Source organism: Phyllobates terribilis, unplaced genomic scaffold, assembly GCF_046119375.1.
Source record: "Phyllobates terribilis strain yellow unplaced genomic scaffold, ASM4611937v1 Scaffold_7__3_contigs__length_470593459, whole genome shotgun sequence".
In the NCBI taxonomy this organism is placed as follows: Eukaryota; Metazoa; Chordata; class Amphibia; order Anura; family Dendrobatidae; genus Phyllobates; species Phyllobates terribilis.
Genome location: NW_027362767.1, coordinates 323,785,499 through 323,806,402, shown reverse-complemented (window position 1 = coordinate 323,806,402; position 20,904 = coordinate 323,785,499). Strand labels below are relative to the sequence as shown.

The window sequence follows — 20,904 nt, the reverse complement described above, 5'->3', positions numbered from 1 at the left end:
GATTATAATCCTGCAGGGCATGCAAGGTCCTTCTGCTCATGCCATCACATGTCCAAGCCTGTTTGAAGTTCACAAATGACCATCTAGATCAGTGTTTCCCAAACCCCATCCTCACGGCCCCCCACAGGTCATGTTTTCAGGATCTCCTTAGTATTGCACAGGTGAGAGAATTCCTGATGCCTTGATGATATTTCAATCACCTGTGTAATACTAAGGAGATCCTGAAAACATGACCTGTGGGGGGCTGTGAGGATGGGGTTTGGGAAACACTGATCCAGATGAGGCATGGGAGTAGGTTGTGTGGTCAGATGAGACTAAAATAGAACTTTTTGGTAAGTTGGTAACTCACCATGTTTCGAGGAAGAAAAAGCATGAGTACAACCCCAAGAACACCATCCCAACCGTGAAGCATGGTGGGGGAAACATCATACTTTGGGGTGATTTTTTGCGAAGAGGACAGGACAACTGCACCGTATTGAATGGAGGATGGATGGGGTCATGTATCGCAAGATTTTAGCCAACAACCTCCTTCCCTCAGTAAGAGCATTGAAGATGGGTTGTGGCAGGGTCTTCCAGCAAGACAATGACCTGAAACACACAGACAGGGCAACTAAGGTGTGGCACCGTAAGAAGGATTTCAAGGTCATGGAGGGGACTAGCCAGTCTCCAGGCCTGAACTCAATAGAAAATCTTCGGAGGGAGCTGAAACTCCATTTTACCCAGTGACAGCCCCGAAACCTGAAAGATCTGGAGAAGATCTGTATGGAGGAGTGGGCCAAAATCCCTGCTGCAGTGTGTGCAAACTCGGTCAAGAACTACGGGAATTGTCCGACCTCTGAAATTGCAAACAAAGGTTTCTGCACCAAATATTAAGTTCTGTTTTTCTATTGTATCAAATACTTATTTCATGCAATAAAATGTAAATTAATTATGTAAAAATCATACAATGTGATTTTTCTGGATTTTTTTTTTTTAAGATTCTGTCTGTCACAGGTGAAGTGTACCTACGATAAAAATTACAGACGTCTCCATTCATTGTAGGTGGGAAAACTTGCAAAATCGGCAGTGTATCGAATACTAATTTTCCTCACTGTATTAGGTAAATTAGGTTACTTGTATTTTTTTCATTGCTTTTTTTTACATACATTTTTATTCCATTTTGACACTGTGGTTTTGTTTCTCGTTGGTGTGTCATGTTTTAAATAAAGCTGCTTTGATTTTGATACTTCCTGGTATTTGGCTTTGACAAAACTTTATGCAGTCGTGTGCGGATTACATGCGTTTTTGATGCATTTCCGCAATAGAAACGCACTAAAAATGCTCCTGCGTTTTTTACCTGTCAATTTTCTGCATTTAATGCATATCTATGGAAAAAATCTGCACATAAAACTCAGTGTACCTGCAAGAGAAACTGACATGCTGCAGATTTGAAACACGCACCACAGGTCAGTTTACGCTGAGTAAAAAGAAGCACAGAGGGCAGGAGATTCCTATAAATCCCATAAACTTTGCTGGGACTGTAAGATGCTGCGTTTGTGGCACAGTAAAAATACTCAGCGTCAAAAGCCCATAGCCCCCCCCCATACAGTATAATGCAAACCCCCCATACAGTTTAATGCAGCCCCCTTATACAGTATTATCCAGCCCGTCCCCATACAGTATAATGCAGCCCTCCCCCATAGAGTATAATGCAGCCCCCACAGTCCTGCAGTGTTATGGCCACCACATATAAAAAAACAAATAAATACAATACTTACCTCTCCTCTTTCCCCCGCTGCTCTGTGCTCTGCAGCACAGCACACCATTGGCTGGGGGCCCCTTGGGAAGCAGGGGCCCTAGGCAGATGCCTAGTCTGCCTGCCCCTAACGCTGGCACTGGCTGATGGTGATACACATGGTGCACAACAAATCAAGACCATGTGCTGATGTATGCTCACTGCAGCCAGAGTCCACCTAAGGCAGCAATGGCCGGTTGTATGAGATGAGATCTGATCTTTATTCCATGGAAAGTGCTTGGTAAAAGTCCAATATTTTCTTCTGGTCTGTCTTGATAAGACAACCATTTTAAATTTGGCAACACTTCACACCAGATTTGTCTATTCATCTGTGGAGGACAAACACTGATGACCTATTATTGTATACCTATTTTACATTTTTGGTTTAAAGGGAACTTGGCGGTCCCAAAACGCTATTAACCTGCCGATATAAGGTTATTCCTCTTGGGAGGCACTGACTTTCAGTCATAGAGGCACTGACAGTCGTCCCTTCACTGATATGCTGTAGAGACGGCTGTCAGTTATTGTGCTGGGGTGTGGTCACATCCGCCGCTCACTATGTACTGAGTGGTGACTGAAGCCGTGCCAGAACGCCTCTGACTGAAAGCAGGAGGCTGCCGGGAGCAATTAAGTTAATATCCTCCCAGTAGCCGGGCTTTCACTGTGGTGGTCGGACAACTTTAGTAATCTATTAACCTACAGATTAACTCTATGATGTGAATAGCGTTTGGGGACATGAAAAGTTCCCTTTAAACCCTCCTTCCAATAATTTTGATAAATCTAGCTGAAAACCTCAATATTAATGCTAATAAACATAGGAAGTGTTAGGCTGTGTTCACACTACCAAATTGATTTCCATCAGGAACACAATAGCTAAACAACTCATTGCAGGGAAAGAACTGTCAGGTGACAGGCCGCACCGCCAGACAAATCCCAATGACTTAAATAGGGTCTCTCTGCTTTCTGTAACATACCTGGCGGCGTCCTTGCATGGTGGTCCATCTCCCACTGTGCAAGAGGGCGCACTTGGTCTCCTGTCCAGAGTGTCTCTCTGGCTTCCCTCCATGCTGTCTGTTTGTGTCTGTTTCTGCTGCTTAAGGGCGGCGCCCGATCACTTCCTGCCTTTTGTACCTGCTGTGGGTCACACCCCTTGTGCGTCCTCAGCCTATTGCTGTCTGTCACTTGGTATATAGCTCAGCAGCTCCCTTCTATCCCTGCCTGAGCATAGTGTTTCCTTCAGTGTGTGCTTGCACTCTGAAGGTGCCAGGTCCCGTCTCTTGTCTCCTGCTTTTTGTATCAGTTCCCGTGTCTGAACTGAGTCCTGTATGTCTCCTGCTTTGCGGTATCAGCTCCCGTGTCTGAACTGTGTCCTGTATGTCTCCTGCTTTGCGGTATCAGCTCCCGTGTCTGAACTGAGTCCTGTATGTCTCCTGCTTTGCGGTATCAGCTCCCGTGTCTGAACTGACTCCTTTCTGTGTTCTCTTGTCTGTCCTGTCTGAACACGCTCCTAGCCTGTTCCTCTCGCCTTCTAGTGGCCGATTTCCTAGACCCGCTCCTGTGTCTGGTCTGTCCTGTCTGAACACGCTCCTTGCCTGTTCGTTCCGCCTTCTAGTGGCCGATTTCCTAGACCCGCTCCTGCGTCTGGTCTGTCCTGTCTGAACACGCTCCTTGCCTGTTCGTTCCGCCTCTCTGGGGGCCGTATTCCCAGACCCGCTCCTGTATCCCTCTGCAGTGTCGGTCTCCTCCGTACACTCAGTTCCAGTCTGAACTCTCTCCTGTCCTTTACCTGTTTTGCCTCTATGTCCGTTCCCTTCCTTTTTCTGCAGAGTCTGAACTCGTACCTAACTCCTGCTTGTTGTCTCTGCAAGTACTGTGTGAGTATCTGGCTCTGTCTTTCCCTTCCTGTCTGTTCCGTGTGAACAGAGCCCTGTCCTCCCTGCTCAGCCTTGTCTGCACTCTAGCTGTGCTTGCCTGTAACCCTCTGCCTGTATTGTTCCTGAGTCCCGGTGTGTACTGGGTCCTATCCCGCCTGTGTTCCTACCTGCTAGTGCCTCCCTGTCTGCACTCTAGCTGTGCTTGCCTTTACCCCCCTGCCTGCATACCCGCCTGCCTGCATACCAGTCGTGCCTGCCTATACCCTCCAGTCTGTGTGCCAGCCTACCAGCCTGTTCCTGTATTCCCCTGTGTGGGTCAACAGCCGTGTCCGGGGTCTGTCCTGGAGTAGCACCTGGTCCCTCTGCTCGGTTCCTCCTTGGTGCACTGGCGTCGTATGCCGTCGTGCGACCCTGGTCGGATCGGGTGAATACTTAGTCACGCCCCTCCAGGCATTCACTCTCCGGCACGGTCCAGTGGAATCACTACCAATCACACGCACACGCCGCTTAGCCCGGGCGTGTGCATAACAGCATGCTCAGGCCATGGTTCCCGTTGAGCCCCACGGCCTTCGCTCTTTGAGAAGTTTTTCCAGCGAATACATGCATTAAAATAAAATAAATAATTTTTTTTCCCCCTTTAGCTGAGTTCCAGGCGAGTTACGCACCCGTCCAGATGGATCTATCAGCCCTCGTTCCTGCGGATCCGCCACGTTACTATGGGGATCCAAGACAGTGTCGTGCATTTGTGGAGCAATGCATGCTACACTTTAAGGCCTACCCTCTCTATTTTCCTTCCGATTGGGCTAAAGTGGCCTTTATGATTGACTACCTAGCGGGTGATGCCTTGAAATGGGTCACCCCCCTATGGGAAGCATGGGATCCTGTCATCCTTGACCTGCAGGCCTTCCTGGTGGCCTTTCGTATGGTCTTCGAGGACCCTAACTCTGAAGCCCCTGCTGAAGCTTCACTTCCCAATATCCCGGAGCAGCCCCGACGGGTAATGTGTGTGGGTAGCGCAATAGTCCTCCAGCCCAATGAGACTACTGCCCACCCAGAATCCTCACAGGGTGACTACGCTTTCCGGAATACTTCTCTGAACCTCAAGAGGCAGCCCAGACGTGCTAGACTTAGAGGCAAGCCGTCACGCCAGGGTCTGTCCTTCCTGAGACCTGACCCCAACCTTGAAGTCCCTACTGAAGCTTCATCTCCCTGTATCCCGGAGAAACCCCAATGGGTAATGTGCGTGGGTAGTGCACCAGTTCTCCTGGCCGAAGAGACTTCTGCCCATCCAGACTCCACACAGGAGAACTTCCTGCACCCGGCATCAGATGCTTCTTTCTCTTTAACCGGTGTGCATGTCCAAGGATGCTCCAAAGCTGTGGTTACCTCAGAGTCTGTGCACCTCTACTACCTGGCGGAGGATCCCCTGTTGCCTCCTGAACCCTCCGGGATACCACTCGATGACAAATGGAGAGAGACTTCTCTACACCCGGTACTCAATACTTTGTCCGCTTCGTCCTGTGAGCCTGACAATGGGTACCCCAAAGTGGTAGTTACCTCCGAGTCTCTACACCCCTCCGACCAGGCGGAGGATCTCCAGTTGTCTCCTGAACCCTTCGGGGTGCTACCTGGTAGCGAAAGGACAGAGACTTTCCTATACTCTGTACCTGATACCTCGCTCGCTTCGTCCAGTGAGTCCAACTTAGTGTACTCCGAAGCAGAGGTTACTCCTGAGTCTCTACACCCCTCCGACCAGGCGGAGGACCTCCAGTTGTGTTCAGAATCCTTCGGGGTGCCACCTGGTGGTGAATGGACAGAGACTTTCCTATATCCTGGATCTGATACCTCGCTTGCTTCGTCCAGTGAGTCCGTCCTAGTGTACTCTGAAGCAGAGGTTACCCGTGAGTCTCTACACCCCTCTGACCAGGCGGAGGACCGCCAGCTGTCTCCAGAACCCTTCGGGGTGCCACCTGGTGGTGAATGGACAGAGACTTTCCTATACTCGGTACCCGATACCTCGCCTGCTTCCTCCAGTGAGTCCGACCTAGTGTACTCTGAAGCAGTTGTTTTCTCTGAGCCTCTGCACTCTTCTGACCCGGCGGAGGACCTCCAGTTGTTTCCTGAATCCTCCGGGATACCACCAGATAACAAAGAGACAGTGACTTTTCCTCATTATGTACGTGATAACCCGTCTATTTCTTCCTGTGAGCTTGACAAGATGTACCTCGAAGCAGAGATTACCCTTAAGTCTCTGTCCCCCTCCAACCCAGTGAACGACTGGCCCTCGAATTCCCTGCGGAAGATTCTGGCAGGCCTGAAGAAGAGGGGGCGTAAGGGGGGAGGTACTGTAACATACCTGGCGGCGTCCTTGCATGGTGGTCCATCTCCCACTGTGCAAGAGGGCGCACTTGGTCTCCTGTCCAGAGTGTCTCTCTGGCTTCCCTCCATGCTGTCTGTTTGTGTCTGTTTCTGCTGCTTAAGGGCGGCGCCCGATCACTTCCTGCCTTTTGTACCTGCTGTGGGTCACACCCCTTGTGCGTCCTCAGCCTATTGCTGTCTGTCACTTGGTATATAGCTCAGCAGCTCCCTTCTATCCCTGCCTGAGCATAGTGTTTCCTTCAGTGTGTGCTTGCACTCTGAAGGTGCCAGGTCCCGTCTCTTGTCTCCTGCTTTTTGTATCAGTTCCCGTGTCTGAACTGAGTCCTGTATGTCTCCTGCTTTGCGGTATCAGCTCCCGTGTCTGAACTGTGTCCTGTATGTCTCCTGCTTTGCGGTATCAGCTCCCGTGTCTGAACTGAGTCCTGTATGTCTCCTGCTTTGCGGTATCAGCTCCCGTGTCTGAACTGACTCCTTTCTGTGTTCTCTTGTCTGTCCTGTCTGAACACGCTCCTAGCCTGTTCCTCTCGCCTTCTAGTGGCCGATTTCCTAGACCCGCTCCTGTGTCTGGTCTGTCCTGTCTGAACACGCTCCTTGCCTGTTCGTTCCGCCTTCTAGTGGCCGATTTCCTAGACCCGCTCCTGCGTCTGGTCTGTCCTGTCTGAACACGCTCCTTGCCTGTTCGTTCCGCCTCTCTGGGGGCCGTATTCCCAGACCCGCTCCTGTATCCCTCTGCAGTGTCGGTCTCCTCCGTACACTCAGTTCCAGTCTGAACTCTCTCCTGTCCTTTACCTGTTTTGCCTCTATGTCCGTTCCCTTCCTTTTTCTGCAGAGTCTGAACTCGTACCTAACTCCTGCTTGTTGTCTCTGCAAGTACTGTGTGAGTATCTGGCTCTGTCTTTCCCTTCCTGTCTGTTCCGTGTGAACAGAGCCCTGTCCTCCCTGCTCAGCCTTGTCTGCACTCTAGCTGTGCTTGCCTGTAACCCTCTGCCTGTATTGTTCCTGAGTCCCGGTGTGTACTGGGTCCTATCCCGCCTGTGTTCCTACCTGCTAGTGCCTCCCTGTCTGCACTCTAGCTGTGCTTGCCTTTACCCCCCTGCCTGCATACCCGCCTGCCTGCATACCAGTCGTGCCTGCCTATACCCTCCAGTCTGTGTGCCAGCCTACCAGCCTGTTCCTGTATTCCCCTGTGTGGGTCAACAGCCGTGTCCGGGGTCTGTCCTGGAGTAGCACCTGGTCCCTCTGCTCGGTTCCTCCTTGGTGCACTGGCGTCGTATGCCGTCGTGCGACCCTGGTCGGATCGGGTGAATACTTAGTCACGCCCCTCCAGGCATTCACTCTCCGGCACGGTCCAGTGGAATCACTACCAATCACACGCACACGCCGCTTAGCCCGGGCGTGTGCATAACACTTTCCATAAGGGGGCTGGCCATTTTACCAGAAAAAAATAGTGCAGCAAGCTGTGCTATTACTCTTAGAGGGAATAACCATCTCGCCTAGTAGATAGTAATTAAAGTACCATGCAGTATACGATGGACATACATTTGTTCCGTACATTTTGCTGTCTCTTCTGTCATGTATATGAGGAGCACCTAATTATTCTCTATTCATCCAGAAAAAGAAAACTTGAGGAGAGGAAGGCAAGAGCAAGAAAAAGAAGGGCCAGGCTGAAAAGGAAACTGCAGAAACAGAAGGCACTCCAACAGCAAGAAAACTGTCCTGAAGAAGAAGAGGACACAGAGGAATGGCAAGAGAGGAAATTAGTTCTCGCTCAGAGGCGTCTGGAGTCAATAACTCTTCTTACTGCTATCTTGGATAAAGTTAATGTGAGTTCTGCAGGTGCCTGTGACGGTTAACAGACAAGTTTCATCCAGATGTTTGGTGGCTGTAGAGTTCTGAAATGATGACATTGTGACATTTTGTGGTTTGCTATGTCAGGCATGAAGTTTAAGGAGTTGTCTGACAATTTTTTTTGGGGGGCAGCATTTTTTAAAAATATTAAACAGAAACTTGCTCACCTTCCTGCACCCCAGGGATCCGGTGCCGGCGGTTCCAGAAGCAATGTGTGTTGCGTTCAGAAGTCACATAACTTCTACAGGCTGTAATTGGATGCAGCGATCAGTTGACTGGCTAAAAGAGATTGTCATGTTTCGTTGATGACGCACCCTTCTAGTCACCGGACCGCTGCAGCTGAACAGAGCAAACCTCTGCAGCAGTCTGTACTGTTTCCGCAGGGGTGCTGGAAGGTGAGTATGCCTCCATTATAAACTCTGAAAAACAAAAATATTTTTTCAATACTCTCGGGAATTCTCTAACATATGAAAAAAAAACCTGAAAAAGATGTACTTTATTATGACATTTAAAAGTAGACAAAAAAAAATTTTATTACATGGGATTAGGCTGGCAAAGTTATTAGGGTGATCACAATGATAAATCACAAACCAAACCAGCATATAAATACAAGATAAACATACACATGTATCCACAGATTAAGGGGTAACAGTAATTAAAGGGATGAGGCCTGAATGTATAAACACGCCAGTCAATGGTCACCCTACAAAAATCCATATAAATCACCCTACCTGACCACACAGGTTAGCACCCTAAATAAACACGCAACAAAGTAGTTCCCCGCTCACAGTCATCTCACTCTAAGGGTCCCTAGAGTGCAGTAGTGAAGAAACCCCCATAGACAAAATGTATTCAGAAATTGTAAAGCGACACAACAAGACATCCACAGAATCATGGACAAAGAGTGACTGTCACCTAGTGTTTGCATCTACAGCCTGGAGATATACAAGATACTATTATAGCCAAACCGTAAAAAGGCAAAGGAAAACATCATACCATAACTGTAAAGTGAGAGCAAACAAACTCCACAATGGATAATGAACAGGGATACACAAAAGTGAGTCTGTTACAACAAAGTCACATAGAAAACATAACAGGTATGTTGCAAATAGCGGTTACTAAGGAGGTCACTCAAAAATACAATAAAATGGCATATAGCTACCAATCCACCAACACCTCAACGCGTTTCTCCAATGCAGTGATGATGCATGGATGTTGTGCTATATATTTTTCTATGTAATTTGATAGCAGCATAATGTAGGGACAGAGACCCTGCTTCCAGCGATGTGTTATTTAGTTATTGGGTGCAGCAGATGTGATAGAATCAGAGTTTTCTCGGCTGCAGATCTAGCAGAGCTCAGAATGCTGAGCTCTGTATAACCCCGGCTACATCACTGATTGGCAACTTTCTGTGTACACTGTATATTGACAGAAAGCAGTGCTAGGGGTGTGTTTGAACCAGGAGGCAGGAGACTCCTAGTCCTGTAGTAATAATCTCCTGCTGATAAAACACTAATTTTATTGAAACAGCAATATACAGTCCAGAAATTACTTTAACTATACACTAAATGCCAAATATCAGAAGAGGGAAAAATAAAAGGGCTACCGTTTTTTTTTTTGTTAAATCAAAATATCGTTTGTACCCCAAAATAGTATCAATAAAAACTACAGCTCCGCACACAGCCCTCATTCAAGTCTATCAATGGAAAAATAAAATTATGGGTCTCACAAACAGGCAACACAAGTTGTTGTTTTTTTCACATTTTTCTGAATTTTTTTTTAACCTTTAAAAATATAATAAAAAACCCTTAGACATTTGGTATGACCGTAATCATCGTTGTGAATAGTATTGCTGAAAACTACAATTTGTCCGTACAAAACAGAAACCCGTAAGGCTACGTCCAACAAAAAAAAGTAGAAGAAAAAAGAAGGAAAGAAAAATAATAAAAGGCTATTAAAAAAAAAAAAAAATTGAAAGGGTTAAAGTAGTCAGTTAGGCTACTGTGTCATTCACACACAAACCTGAAAATTTGCTAAATGTTTTTTCCTTATAGGGGTTTTCTGACAAGTCAAGCAGCACTCCACTCCAGCGGGGTTTTTTATTGCAGCGTAGGAGTGGTGCTAATAACATAAGGTGCCTGACCCCAGTCTTATACTTACCTATTGCCGTCTTCAGCTCTTTCCAGCGCCGCTCTGGCACCGCCTGCTAGTGTCCACAGCTCCTGACTGACCAGAGGTCAGAGGTAATAGTCACAAGCTCTCAGTATAAGTCTATGAGAGCATCGTTTTGGACTCGTTCTGGCTCTCATAGATTTACATTGAGTTGTGACTTCCGGATCACCTAGAAAACACTGGAGCGATCCAACGGGTCACAATCTGCTGGAGACCGAGCAGAGTGGTTCTGAGAACAGCTGAAGATGGCGCCTGGCAAGCATAAGACTAGGGGCAAGGAACTTACATTTGGGATACCACTCCAGCACTGCAATAAAAAAAAACAACCCAAAAATGCTAGAGTGGTGCTTTAAAAAACAGCTCCGATATAAGTCCATATTGTTAGAAATAGTAAATAGTTGCTGGTTATATTAGAACAAAGTCCACTTACGATGTGATTCAATTCTGGCAGTCAATTACCGGCTAAAGCTGTGATGCCGCATGGACAGCACATCGGCTCTGGCGGCAGGAAGCTGCTGTTGTGGATGGTTTGGTTTCATGTGTTATCGGTTACACGTGTTAATGCTTCTGCCTACTGTCATATGCAATGTTGGGGTTGTGACTATTCCTTTAACTAGTCAGATGAAATTACAAAAAAAAAAGTTTGCCTCATGTACAGTACAATTGATGTATCAAAGTAACTATATATCTATATTTTGTCTCTGAAGGATTTGGTTCAGGTCAATAAACTTGAAGAAGAGCAAATGAACTGTGAATTTGCAGGACTCAGTGACTGTTCCGTGTCCACGTACTCTGAGAATAGTAAGGTTATGTCGTTACCTTTCTCCGAGGAGGAAAACTATCACCATGAAACTGAGATTTGGACTAAAGAAGAAGTGGAAATTGCAATACCCAAGGAAGATACTCAAATGCACCAACAAGAAATAAAGAGTTCAATAACCGAAAACCAGGACATAGCTAATGAGGAGCTTTACATGGAGGATGAAGAATATGAAGAACCAGATACGCAAATGACTTCTCATAGTCAACAGATTTTTAATCTATCAAAAGATGATGCCGTTAACAGATCTTCTAAAAAAAAGAAAATTTACGAAACTGATGAATTTATTAACTACCTCTTAAATTATTACCATTATCCAGAGTATGCCAGATTATTTCTGGAAACCAAAGATAATCCTAGTAAACCATGGTGCCGAAGAGTGGTGCGGTGGAAAGGAAACAGCTTCCAGATAAAACTCCGGAACCTGAATGGGCATTTTGCAGAGATGAACTTTATGCCAGAGTTGGAGGAAGAAACAGAAGATGATAGCAGTAAATGGGAAGCCCCTGTCAAAGAGTCAGCGAAAAATTCTCAAATTCCTCTAGATGGAGGAAAAGGGGATAGTGACTCGTACAAGCTTCTTCTTGAGAGTGATCATGAGGTTCCAGTGACCAAAACAGCAATGCCTCATTTAGTTGAGCCTTGTAAGCGATCATATAAAAAAACATGGGATGACGAGGAGGATAGCCTTAGTTCGGTTTCCAACAGTGAACTAAAGGAAGTTCTGGAGGAGATAAGTAGCACATCCGAATACTTTAGTGAAGATCTCAGTGAGATTTCAGGGAAGCAGACCAATATCAGAAGAGCTTCAAGGAAGCAACGGAGAATGAAACAGCTCAAAAAATTAAAACGCTATGGTGTTTCTGGGCATCCTCAGTTCCGCCATCATGACAGTCTTTTGGATCACCTACTAAATTCATATTGTCACCAATTGAAAAAACAACATTTACGGTGTAAACTAACGCATGCCCACAAAAAGAAGCCGGCCTTACAATATGACTCTGAAACTACTGCCTCTGAGTCTGATGCAGGGTCTAACATTAGGGCAACGTGGAAAAGAAAAAGGTCAAAGTTAAAAAATCGCATCTGCCTTTTGGAAGGGAAAAAAGTCAGTAAAGAAATGTTCTCAAGCTCTGAAAGTGAGAGCAGCTCAAGTGAGCCTTATCAGCACAAAGGAAACATCTGGCGCCACCACCATAAAGGAAAGCCAAAACGTAAGGTACACAAGACAGGGGGGTCGGATTCTAATGAAAAAACCTCAAAACAGTGGGATTACTGTTTTGCAGAAGAAGTTTCCGAGTCTGAACATGAAGAGTCCACACGGGACGCAGATGAAACTGAGACTAGCTGTAGCCTAAGTTCTAGTCATCAAACTGCAGAAAACAAGCAGCTTAGAGGTCGAGCAAAAAGTTCATACTCCGATTACTTGGAATGGGAGCAACACTTCTACAAGGATAAATGTAAAAATTAGAATTTAGATATATTGTATAAAAAAAAATCTCATGTTACACTTATTTCATGCTAAGAACCTTTATGTAGTGCAGGGGTGCACCACCTGCAGTCTGGGGTCCACATGTGGACCTTGATGCCTTACTGTGAGGCCCTCAACCATCTGGTCACAGACTGGCCTGACAGGGTCTGGTGGCTGCTTGTATACAGAGGAGTGTCGTGTAGCACCGTAGAGATGGGTAAGTATTAATGGTGGACTGGCCATGTCTGTGACCATGTCATCATCTAGGTAAGGAGTAGATGAAGTAAAGAAGTGGCCATGCATGAGTGATAACATATTCATTGTAGTATATGGGAGAAGGAATCACTCAACAGTTTCAGTATCTTGCATAAACTGCAATGGAGAAAGCTGAATTCATTGTCTGTTCCTTTATGGATTGTGAATAGGAGAAAAAGGGACCTCAATCCACCTAATAGGTGGGAGTCCTAATAATGGAATCGGCACCATTAGATGTTTGATGCTTTACTGTGACCCATTGGTTTGGTTTAATTGGGCAATGTGGACCTCCGTCCAAAAAAGGTTGTGCACCCCTGATGTTGTGCCTTATTTTAGAGTAATAAAGGGAACCTCTCACTTGATTGATGCTTCCCAAACAATGGACAGCATGAATCGGAGTCTGCCTAGGCGATGGCAGCCATGTGTGTTTTACTCTGAAACGCTGTTTTGTTTTCAAAAAACCATAGTATGAAAAGCAGTCTGGAGACCTGACTAGTCCGGTGCAGCCCCAGCCAACTGCAGTGGATGTACATACATGGCAGAGATCTGCCAACCAACTAGTCTGGGCGGTGAGAAGTAGGCCGGGCATGTCCTCAGACTAGTCAGGTCTCTATAGTCCCCCGCCGGCTTTTAGAACTGTTTTCACTGAAATCCCGCGGCAGTTCATAAAACATACCTGACTGCAGCCAGGATCTGATTAATGCTGACCGTGGTTCAGGCAACATTAATCTAATGACAGGTTCCCTTTAACATTAAAAGAAAACTAAATAGCTCTGGACTGACCAATGGTTAATTGTTAGTAGCTGCACAGTTTGTGCAAAATTTAATTTTCAATTTTAGAGAAAATGGCCATAAAAATTAAAGGGTGTCTGTAGTTTTGCACTTAATTTCTGTTGTTGGTGTATTGCATCTAAAATGTAAAAAAAAACATGCGCCATAGCAAACAAAACATCCTGCCATTTTGCGTACAGCCTTCCTGTGCAGACTTGTATAGTTCCAGACTAGGCATTGTGCCTGTATCTGAAGCTCTGCTCGCCACAGTGGCCATTCTGAGACAAAATTGGCAACCGCAGTTGATCAGAGTTTTGTCCAATGCACTTCTTGTCTTGTCTCTACAGTAGATTAGCCCAAAGATAGAAAAAGAGTGACTGCAAAATCAGTCTAAATTGGAGACACATGGGTCTGCAGAGAAGCCATATAAAACGGCAGAATCTTTTAGATTTATTGAAGCAATAAAAATTGGGTGTAAAAATGGACATATCCATGAAATACATAATCAATGTTACATGATCTGATAAAAAGCAACATTTCTAATCTAATAATGGTGCATAATTGTAAAACCATCACAGGAAACTCTTGCTAATAAATTAATTCGGTCTGTATATAACTGATATTTTGTTTGTCTTAATTCTCTTCTATTGAGAGAAACCAGGTGGCTCATGACCACAGGTCTACAAATTGCACACATAGTCACGATACCGCCCACATGTAATACAGGGGAATCATATGGACTGCATACTTTTCATTTCACCCAGACAACCCCTTTAACACTTTGGTAAGAATACATCACATCAGCTTTAAACACGTCCCGCTCTGTCATCCCTTTAGGGCTTGTGTGGTTTTCCCGGTTAGCACTCGTACCCATGATATTCAATGGGGCTGTGCACATGTCCGATTTATGATCTGAGGGTCGGATCAAAATCGGCAATGCAAGTCTGTGGGTCTGTGAAAAACATCGGACCGCACTCAGATGACATCCAAGTGCGGTCCAATTTTCTTGGACTGATGGAATGGAGAGGTTCAAGAAACATTTTTTTTTCTCCACTTCCAAGAAAATCAGATACTACTCTGATCAGAATAAATGACAAAAAATGTCCAGAGGGTCCCTCATCATCTGTCTCCAGAAAGAGGGTACCTGAATCTAGCAGGCATCCGAACACCAGTAAGTGGAGACATGACGGATAATGCATTAATTCTTTTAAGAACTCTGAATACAGCCGAGCAAATACTCTTCATGTTGTTCGGTACTCCCATAGCAATGAATGGAGAGAGCTGGTGCATGCTCCTCCTCCTCCTCTGCACCCACTGGTGGTCAAATGCCAGATGGAAAGGGGGATCAGGCGACCTATAGAGGGGTGTGGGTCCCACCTCATGGACCTGCACAGATCAGACATTTATGGCACATCCTATGGAATTGTCATAGGCAACCCCATAAAGTCATCCACCTTGTCTCTGCTTGTGAAAAAAAATCTAAAAAATAAAATCATTTGGTATGGTCGCACTAACGCCTGCCGAAGTGCTGAAATATTATGTTACTTATGAATGCCATTACAAAAAAATATACAAATGCCTGAAGGGTTTCTTGGATTCTCAATTTTTCTTCTAGACCCTCATGAGGCCGGAGAAGACAATGTCTGGGCCGTATTGTCGGTGGTAGTCCATGCCACAGTTTTTAAAAATTATGAACACTCCTATCAAAACTGAATGCCCAGCAGCAGAATACTAAAACTTAGGGGCACAAGCTGGCCCACCTAACAATTTGTTATTCACAGCTTAAACTTTTGCAGAGGCGTATGCCGCTAATTACACAGAACGTAATGAGGTGCAGACATGTAAATGTATTTAGCCCTAATGTGCATATATCGTGTGCTTTCAGCAGAATACAATACTCTTTGAAGACAACTCGGTAATGTCTGTTTAGTACCAAAAAGCAAGTAAAATACAGTAAAGGAATCTGTTACATCTGCCTAAATAATAAGCAGATATTATTAGCATGTGATGACCTTCTGTTGACTTGATAACTATTTTCAGTTCTGCGTGATAAATATTAATGAGCTAGATGCGAAGTGTCATGTGTCCTATCCACAGTACATCACTACCCTAATACTGTGGTTAGAACTATAGTGGCCATAAAAAAACTCTTTAAAAAAAATCTAGATAAAAAGACACTAAATAATACACACGATTATTATATTATACATACTTACCGAGACATCCTCTTCTTACTGGATTGTGTACTCACATAACTTAGGGATATAGTTATGTGCCCTAATAGGTATCTCTTTATTTTACTTGTGCACTACTGGAAAGAGTAAAACAACATTGGGAAAATGACAAAATTGGAACTGGTTGGGAAGCAACTTGCAGCAGAAGTCACCACCATTGTACCATTAAAGGAGAGGCGTAAGAAAGGCCCCATGCACATTAAAGCACCATTCCTTTTTTTTTTATTTTTTTTTTATTTCAGCACTGGAGTGGTGCCACTAACGTAAGTTCCCTGATCTTAGTATTATATTCACCAGCCACCATCTTCAGTTGGTCCCACGTCTCCATCTTGTGACCACAACTTCTGACTGACCAGAAGTCCGAGGTAAGAGTCACAAGTTCTCAGTGTAAGTCTATGAGACCCTCGTTCTCCCTCTCATAGATTTACATTGAGTAATGACGTCTGGCTCACCCTGCAAAAACTGGAGCGATCTGGCAAGTCACAAACTGCAGAAGACAACTGGAGTAGCGCAGGTGAAGACGGTAATTATAATACTAGGGGCAGGGAACTTACATTGGTGGTAAGTAGAATTTAAAAAAAATGCTGGAGTGGTGCTTTTCCATCAGCCGGACCTGCAGAATCTGACCGATCATTTAACATAAATGGGGGCCTCCCGACTCTTCCCAGTCAGATGATGTTGGGGGACAGAAGAATCAGCCAGTTACACTTAAAGGGGTTGTCCCGTACTTTTTTTAAGTTGCCCAATGTATTCAGCATGTGGGCATAAGTATCTCTGCAAATACCTTGTGCTGCTGATACTGCCTGTGAGTGGCGCTATCACTGGCCGCTCACAGGCATCACGTGACCCCCGGCTGCAGCTGGCTCTGACATCCGCTGACGTCACAACAAGTCCAGGCTGCAGCCGAGGGTCCCTGTTTCGCGTTCCACTGGTGGATGCTGAGCTGTGGGTGGGGTTATTCCCCTGCGCCACACCCGGCATCCAATGCACGCTCTCCCTGTCCCCATTCATTGGGAAAGCGCACGGATGCTGGGTGTGACGTGGGGAATAACCCCGCCCACAACCCAGCAGCCACTGTGGGGACCCCAGCTCTGAGTCACGCCTCACTTGACGTGACGTCAGCGCGGGGTCGTGTGCTGCCTGTGAGGATCCACCGACAGCGCCACTCACAGGCATTATCAGCAACACAAGGTCTTTACAAATATACTTATGCCCACATGCTGAATACATTGCGCAATTTAAAAGAAATACCGTACAACTTCTTTAATTCTGTTGTTTTCTAGGGAGATACTCTGCAGTCTAGTGGCAGTTTTCTCCTTTCCCCATTGAAAGCACATGAATGCTCAGCCAAGCATTTATGTGTATGGGGGAGTAAAGAAACATAGCTGTCAGCAGTTCTTGTGTGTATGGGCAACATACAGTGGTGCTTGAAAGTTTGTGAACCCTTCCATAGTTTTGCATAAATTGACCTAAAACTACATCACATTTTTACACAAGTCCTAAAAGTAGATAAAAAGAACCAAGTCAAACAAATGGGTCAAAAATATTAGACTTAAGTAAATTTCTCTATTGAAGAAAAATGATCCACTATCACGTCTGTGAGAGGCAAATGTATATGAACTTCACTTAGTATCTGGTGTAACCGCCTTGTGCATGAAATTGATGCATCGTGCCTCTTAATAAAATATGCACATCTTACTGCAGCACCCACGTGACTGGTGTACTAAATGCCTGTCTCGATTAAAAAAAAAGTCCTTTTAACTTTTTTCTTCTTTAGCCATTTTTTATTTTTATAGAATGACTTGTGGTAAGACAATGACCCAAAGCACACATGACCCACCTTCTCTCAGCTAATGGATAGATGTACTGACATTTTCCTCTAGAATTTGCTGTTATAATTCAGAATTCATTGTTCCATCAATCATGGTACCCCATCCTGAACCAGATGCAGGAAATGCAGGCCCAAACCATGACACTACCACTACTACTACTGTTTCACCGATGGCGTGAAGTATTTATGCTGCACTGCAAACGTTTTCTTTTTTCAAATAGAACGCTTATGATTTAAACCAAAAAAACTCCACTTTGGTCCCATCTGTCCACAAATTACTGAACTAATAGCCTTTTGGCTTGTTCATGTAAACTTTTGCAAACAGGCAGCAATGTTCTCATTAGCTTGGATTCCTTTGGGGACTATTAGAGGTATGATCTTTGTTGGCCAACCACTATTAGGGAGAGTAATAATCAGGGGCATAATGATCAAGGTCGCAGAGGGTGCGACTGTGATCAGGTCTGTGGTGGAAGGGGCCCGCCAATGCCTTTTTCAGTTGAATGTGTGTTTTCAGATGCACATTTAGTTGAATGTATTGTGGAGCATTGAGCCACCAGCCATAATAAATGTGGTTTATTACTAGTATTAGTTTTGGCATAGACAACTTGTTCAGGAACAATATGGTGATATGTTGTTTCATCACTACCATTTAGAAGTGTTGCTTAGAAAATTATATTTTTGTCGTGTTGCAATTTATTTTATGGGGGTGGGAAAGAGCAAAAGCATCTTTATTGGATCTAGAATGCTACAGGGGCCCATACATTTCAGAAAAATGCTGGTGGGACTGAGATCCAAATTGTGCAATGGGGCCCATAGGATTACATCTCTGATAATATTGGTCTTGAATTTCCTCCCTTTTATACACAATATGTCTGACTGCGGATTGGTAGAGTCCAAACTCTCCTGAGATGGTTTTATATCTGTTCCATCCTGATGAGAATCAACCTCTCTGCTCCTGAGGTCCATGTGTTGTGAAGATTAGACTTTGACAGATCCCTGCTGTTACCCCACTCACACCTGATTGTCATCCCATTAGTCATTTTTAATCAATTTCACCTTCAAATAATCTGCAACTCCTAATGTCCTTTTGTCACTTACAGAAATATGTTATTGGATCATTTTCTGCAATAAAAAAAAAAGATATAGTCTAACATTTTATACTTGTTTGCATTGATTTTCTTTATCTACATTTATACGTTTAGGACTTATGAAAAATGTGATAATTTTAGGTCAAATTTATGCAGTAATATGAATAATTCTGAAAGGTTCAAGCACTGATGTAAGTCACTTTTCTGTACCTCAGCCAAAGTCCAGATCTTTTTTTTTTAGGGCTCATTCAGACATGTTTTTTGCGTAAGAGGGCCATCCGTGTTTTTCACAAATAGCACTCGTACCTATAATAGTGAATGGGGCCATTCGCATGTCCGTCATTTATTGGTAGATTGAGTGGTCCACGTAATATCGCAGAGACACGTCTGACTTTGATAAGAGTGTAGAGTCAGAATTGGCAATGCAAATCTATGGTTCCGTGAAAAAAAAAAAAAAATCCAACAGCACTCAGATGCTATCCAACTGCGGTCTGATTTTGACAGACTTTTAGAAGGTGGAAAACTTTCTTTTTTCACGTATGGCAATGATGTTGTCTCTCAAAATCCCTAACCTGGCTGCTAATTAGATGAATATTCATCCATGTAATACACTGATGGCATAAATCCGCCAGAATAGTAGGCGCTGTTACAGGGTGGCTCTGTTTTGGCTTATAAAAGAGGAGGTTCCCTCTATGATGTTCCTGCACCTTAAAGAGTTGGGATAAGCGGACTTGTTGGAAGTTCGGGTTATTCCAAAGTTCAGTTCAGGTACCAGAACCCTATTGAAAACAATGAGGACCCGGACTTTTCAGCTGGAAAATCTCTACTCTCATGGACTTCCCCAGGAACTCCGAACATTGCAATGGACTTCTGGGAGATATCAGTCTTCGGACACTGTCTGGTACAAACCCTGAACTTTTAAGTTTGGGTTCGCTCATCTCTGTTAAGGCGACAAATAGTGATGAGCGCACGTACTAGTTACTCGAGTTTGCCGAGGGTGCTCGGGTAAGCACAAAATATCGCGGCTGCCCGAGTCCCCATCTTTTGAGGCTGGAAAACATGCAGGGATTGCTCATGTTTGTCAATGTTTTGCAGCTGTCTAAAAGCCACGAAACATATGGCCGTGGGGACTCGAACATGTCACTCACACCTGCGATACTCAGTGCATACCCGAGCACCCTAGGCAAACTCGAGAAACAAGCACTTGCGCTCATCACTAGAGACAACCTTTTAAGGATTTCTCCAACATTTGGAGAAAGTTTCAGGCTATCAGATATTATGTATATAAAGTGGGGAAAAAAAAGTATTTAGTCAGCCACCAATTGTGCAAGTTCTCCCACTTAAAAAGATGAGAGAGGCCTGTAATTGACATCATAGGTAGACCTCAACTATGAGAGACAAAATGAGAAAACAAATCCTGAAAATCAAAAATGTAAAAAAAAAAATTCTTTCCAAATTAGACAATGTGATTTTCAGGATTTGTTTTCTCATTTTGTCTCTCATAGTTGAGGTCTACCTATGATGTCAATTACAGGCCTCTCTCATCTTTTTAAGTGGGAGAACTTGCACAATTGGTGGCTGACTAAATACTTTTTTTCCCCACTGTATGTTGTTTCACCCCATGAAACACTTCTTGACAGATCGGATATGTGCACCTAGTTACAAAGCATCCAGGGAAAGCAGGTGAAATGCTGTTGGCACATAAAGGGTAAAGCGGATCACAGACAATAGACTTTATTGCGCTGGATAAACAACAGCCACATTATGAAACAGCATTTTATTAACCAAACAGACACAGAATTTACACATTGTGCTCATCTCATTAGTTATAGCAGGCGTGATGGCTTATATTCCCATTCCTGCATGAATATATCGCATTCCCGGAAGTGTAGGCCACATTATATAAAATGTATCCATTGGAATACAGCCCAAATATCTGAGTTTGGACACCTTATCTATGGATTGTTTCTCCCTTCACCAAAATGAAAATGAAATTATTATTTTTTCTTTTAGTGTGATAATTTTTTGGATTAAAGTAATTCTATCAACTGGAATGATGTGAAGATGTAGTTACACTGTCCACCAAAACAGGATCAACAAGAACGGTAAGGCTCATGTGTTCTCAACGAAAACAGGAATGGATCCCAGCACAAGAGAGAAGGCAAACCTTCCCACACCGCCTAAGGGACCTTTACCCTCAGGTTGGTAAAAAAAAAACCCACAATGGATCAACCTAATACAGCCACAGTCCTAGGATTACAACTTTCTGCATATTAGGATTATAGTAAATAAAGCAAGCATTACATTCAAGATTGTGATGTGAATTTAACCCTTTGCATTGGCAAAGCTGTTACTAACGTTTATGCAGTAAGTGTATGAAAATCTTT

General features: G+C 44.4%; 1 protein-coding gene across 4 annotated transcripts in view; it reads left to right on the top strand.

Annotated features, from left to right (window-relative positions):
* LOC141154777 (A-kinase anchor protein 17B-like) overlaps nt 1-13,950 on the top strand; it is a 91,341-nt gene extending 77,391 nt beyond the window's left edge. For all 4 annotated transcript variants that reach the window (XM_073641183.1, XM_073641184.1, XM_073641181.1 and 1 more), the window contains 2 exons: nt 7,640-7,850; nt 10,755-13,950. In XM_073641183.1, coding sequence (XP_073497284.1) covers nt 7,640-7,850; nt 10,755-12,338 — 1,795 coding nt within the window. In that variant the 3' untranslated portion in view covers nt 12,339-13,950. The remainder of the gene's footprint in view (nt 1-7,639; nt 7,851-10,754) is intronic.
* Nucleotides 13,951-20,904: the final 6,954 nt, after the last annotated feature.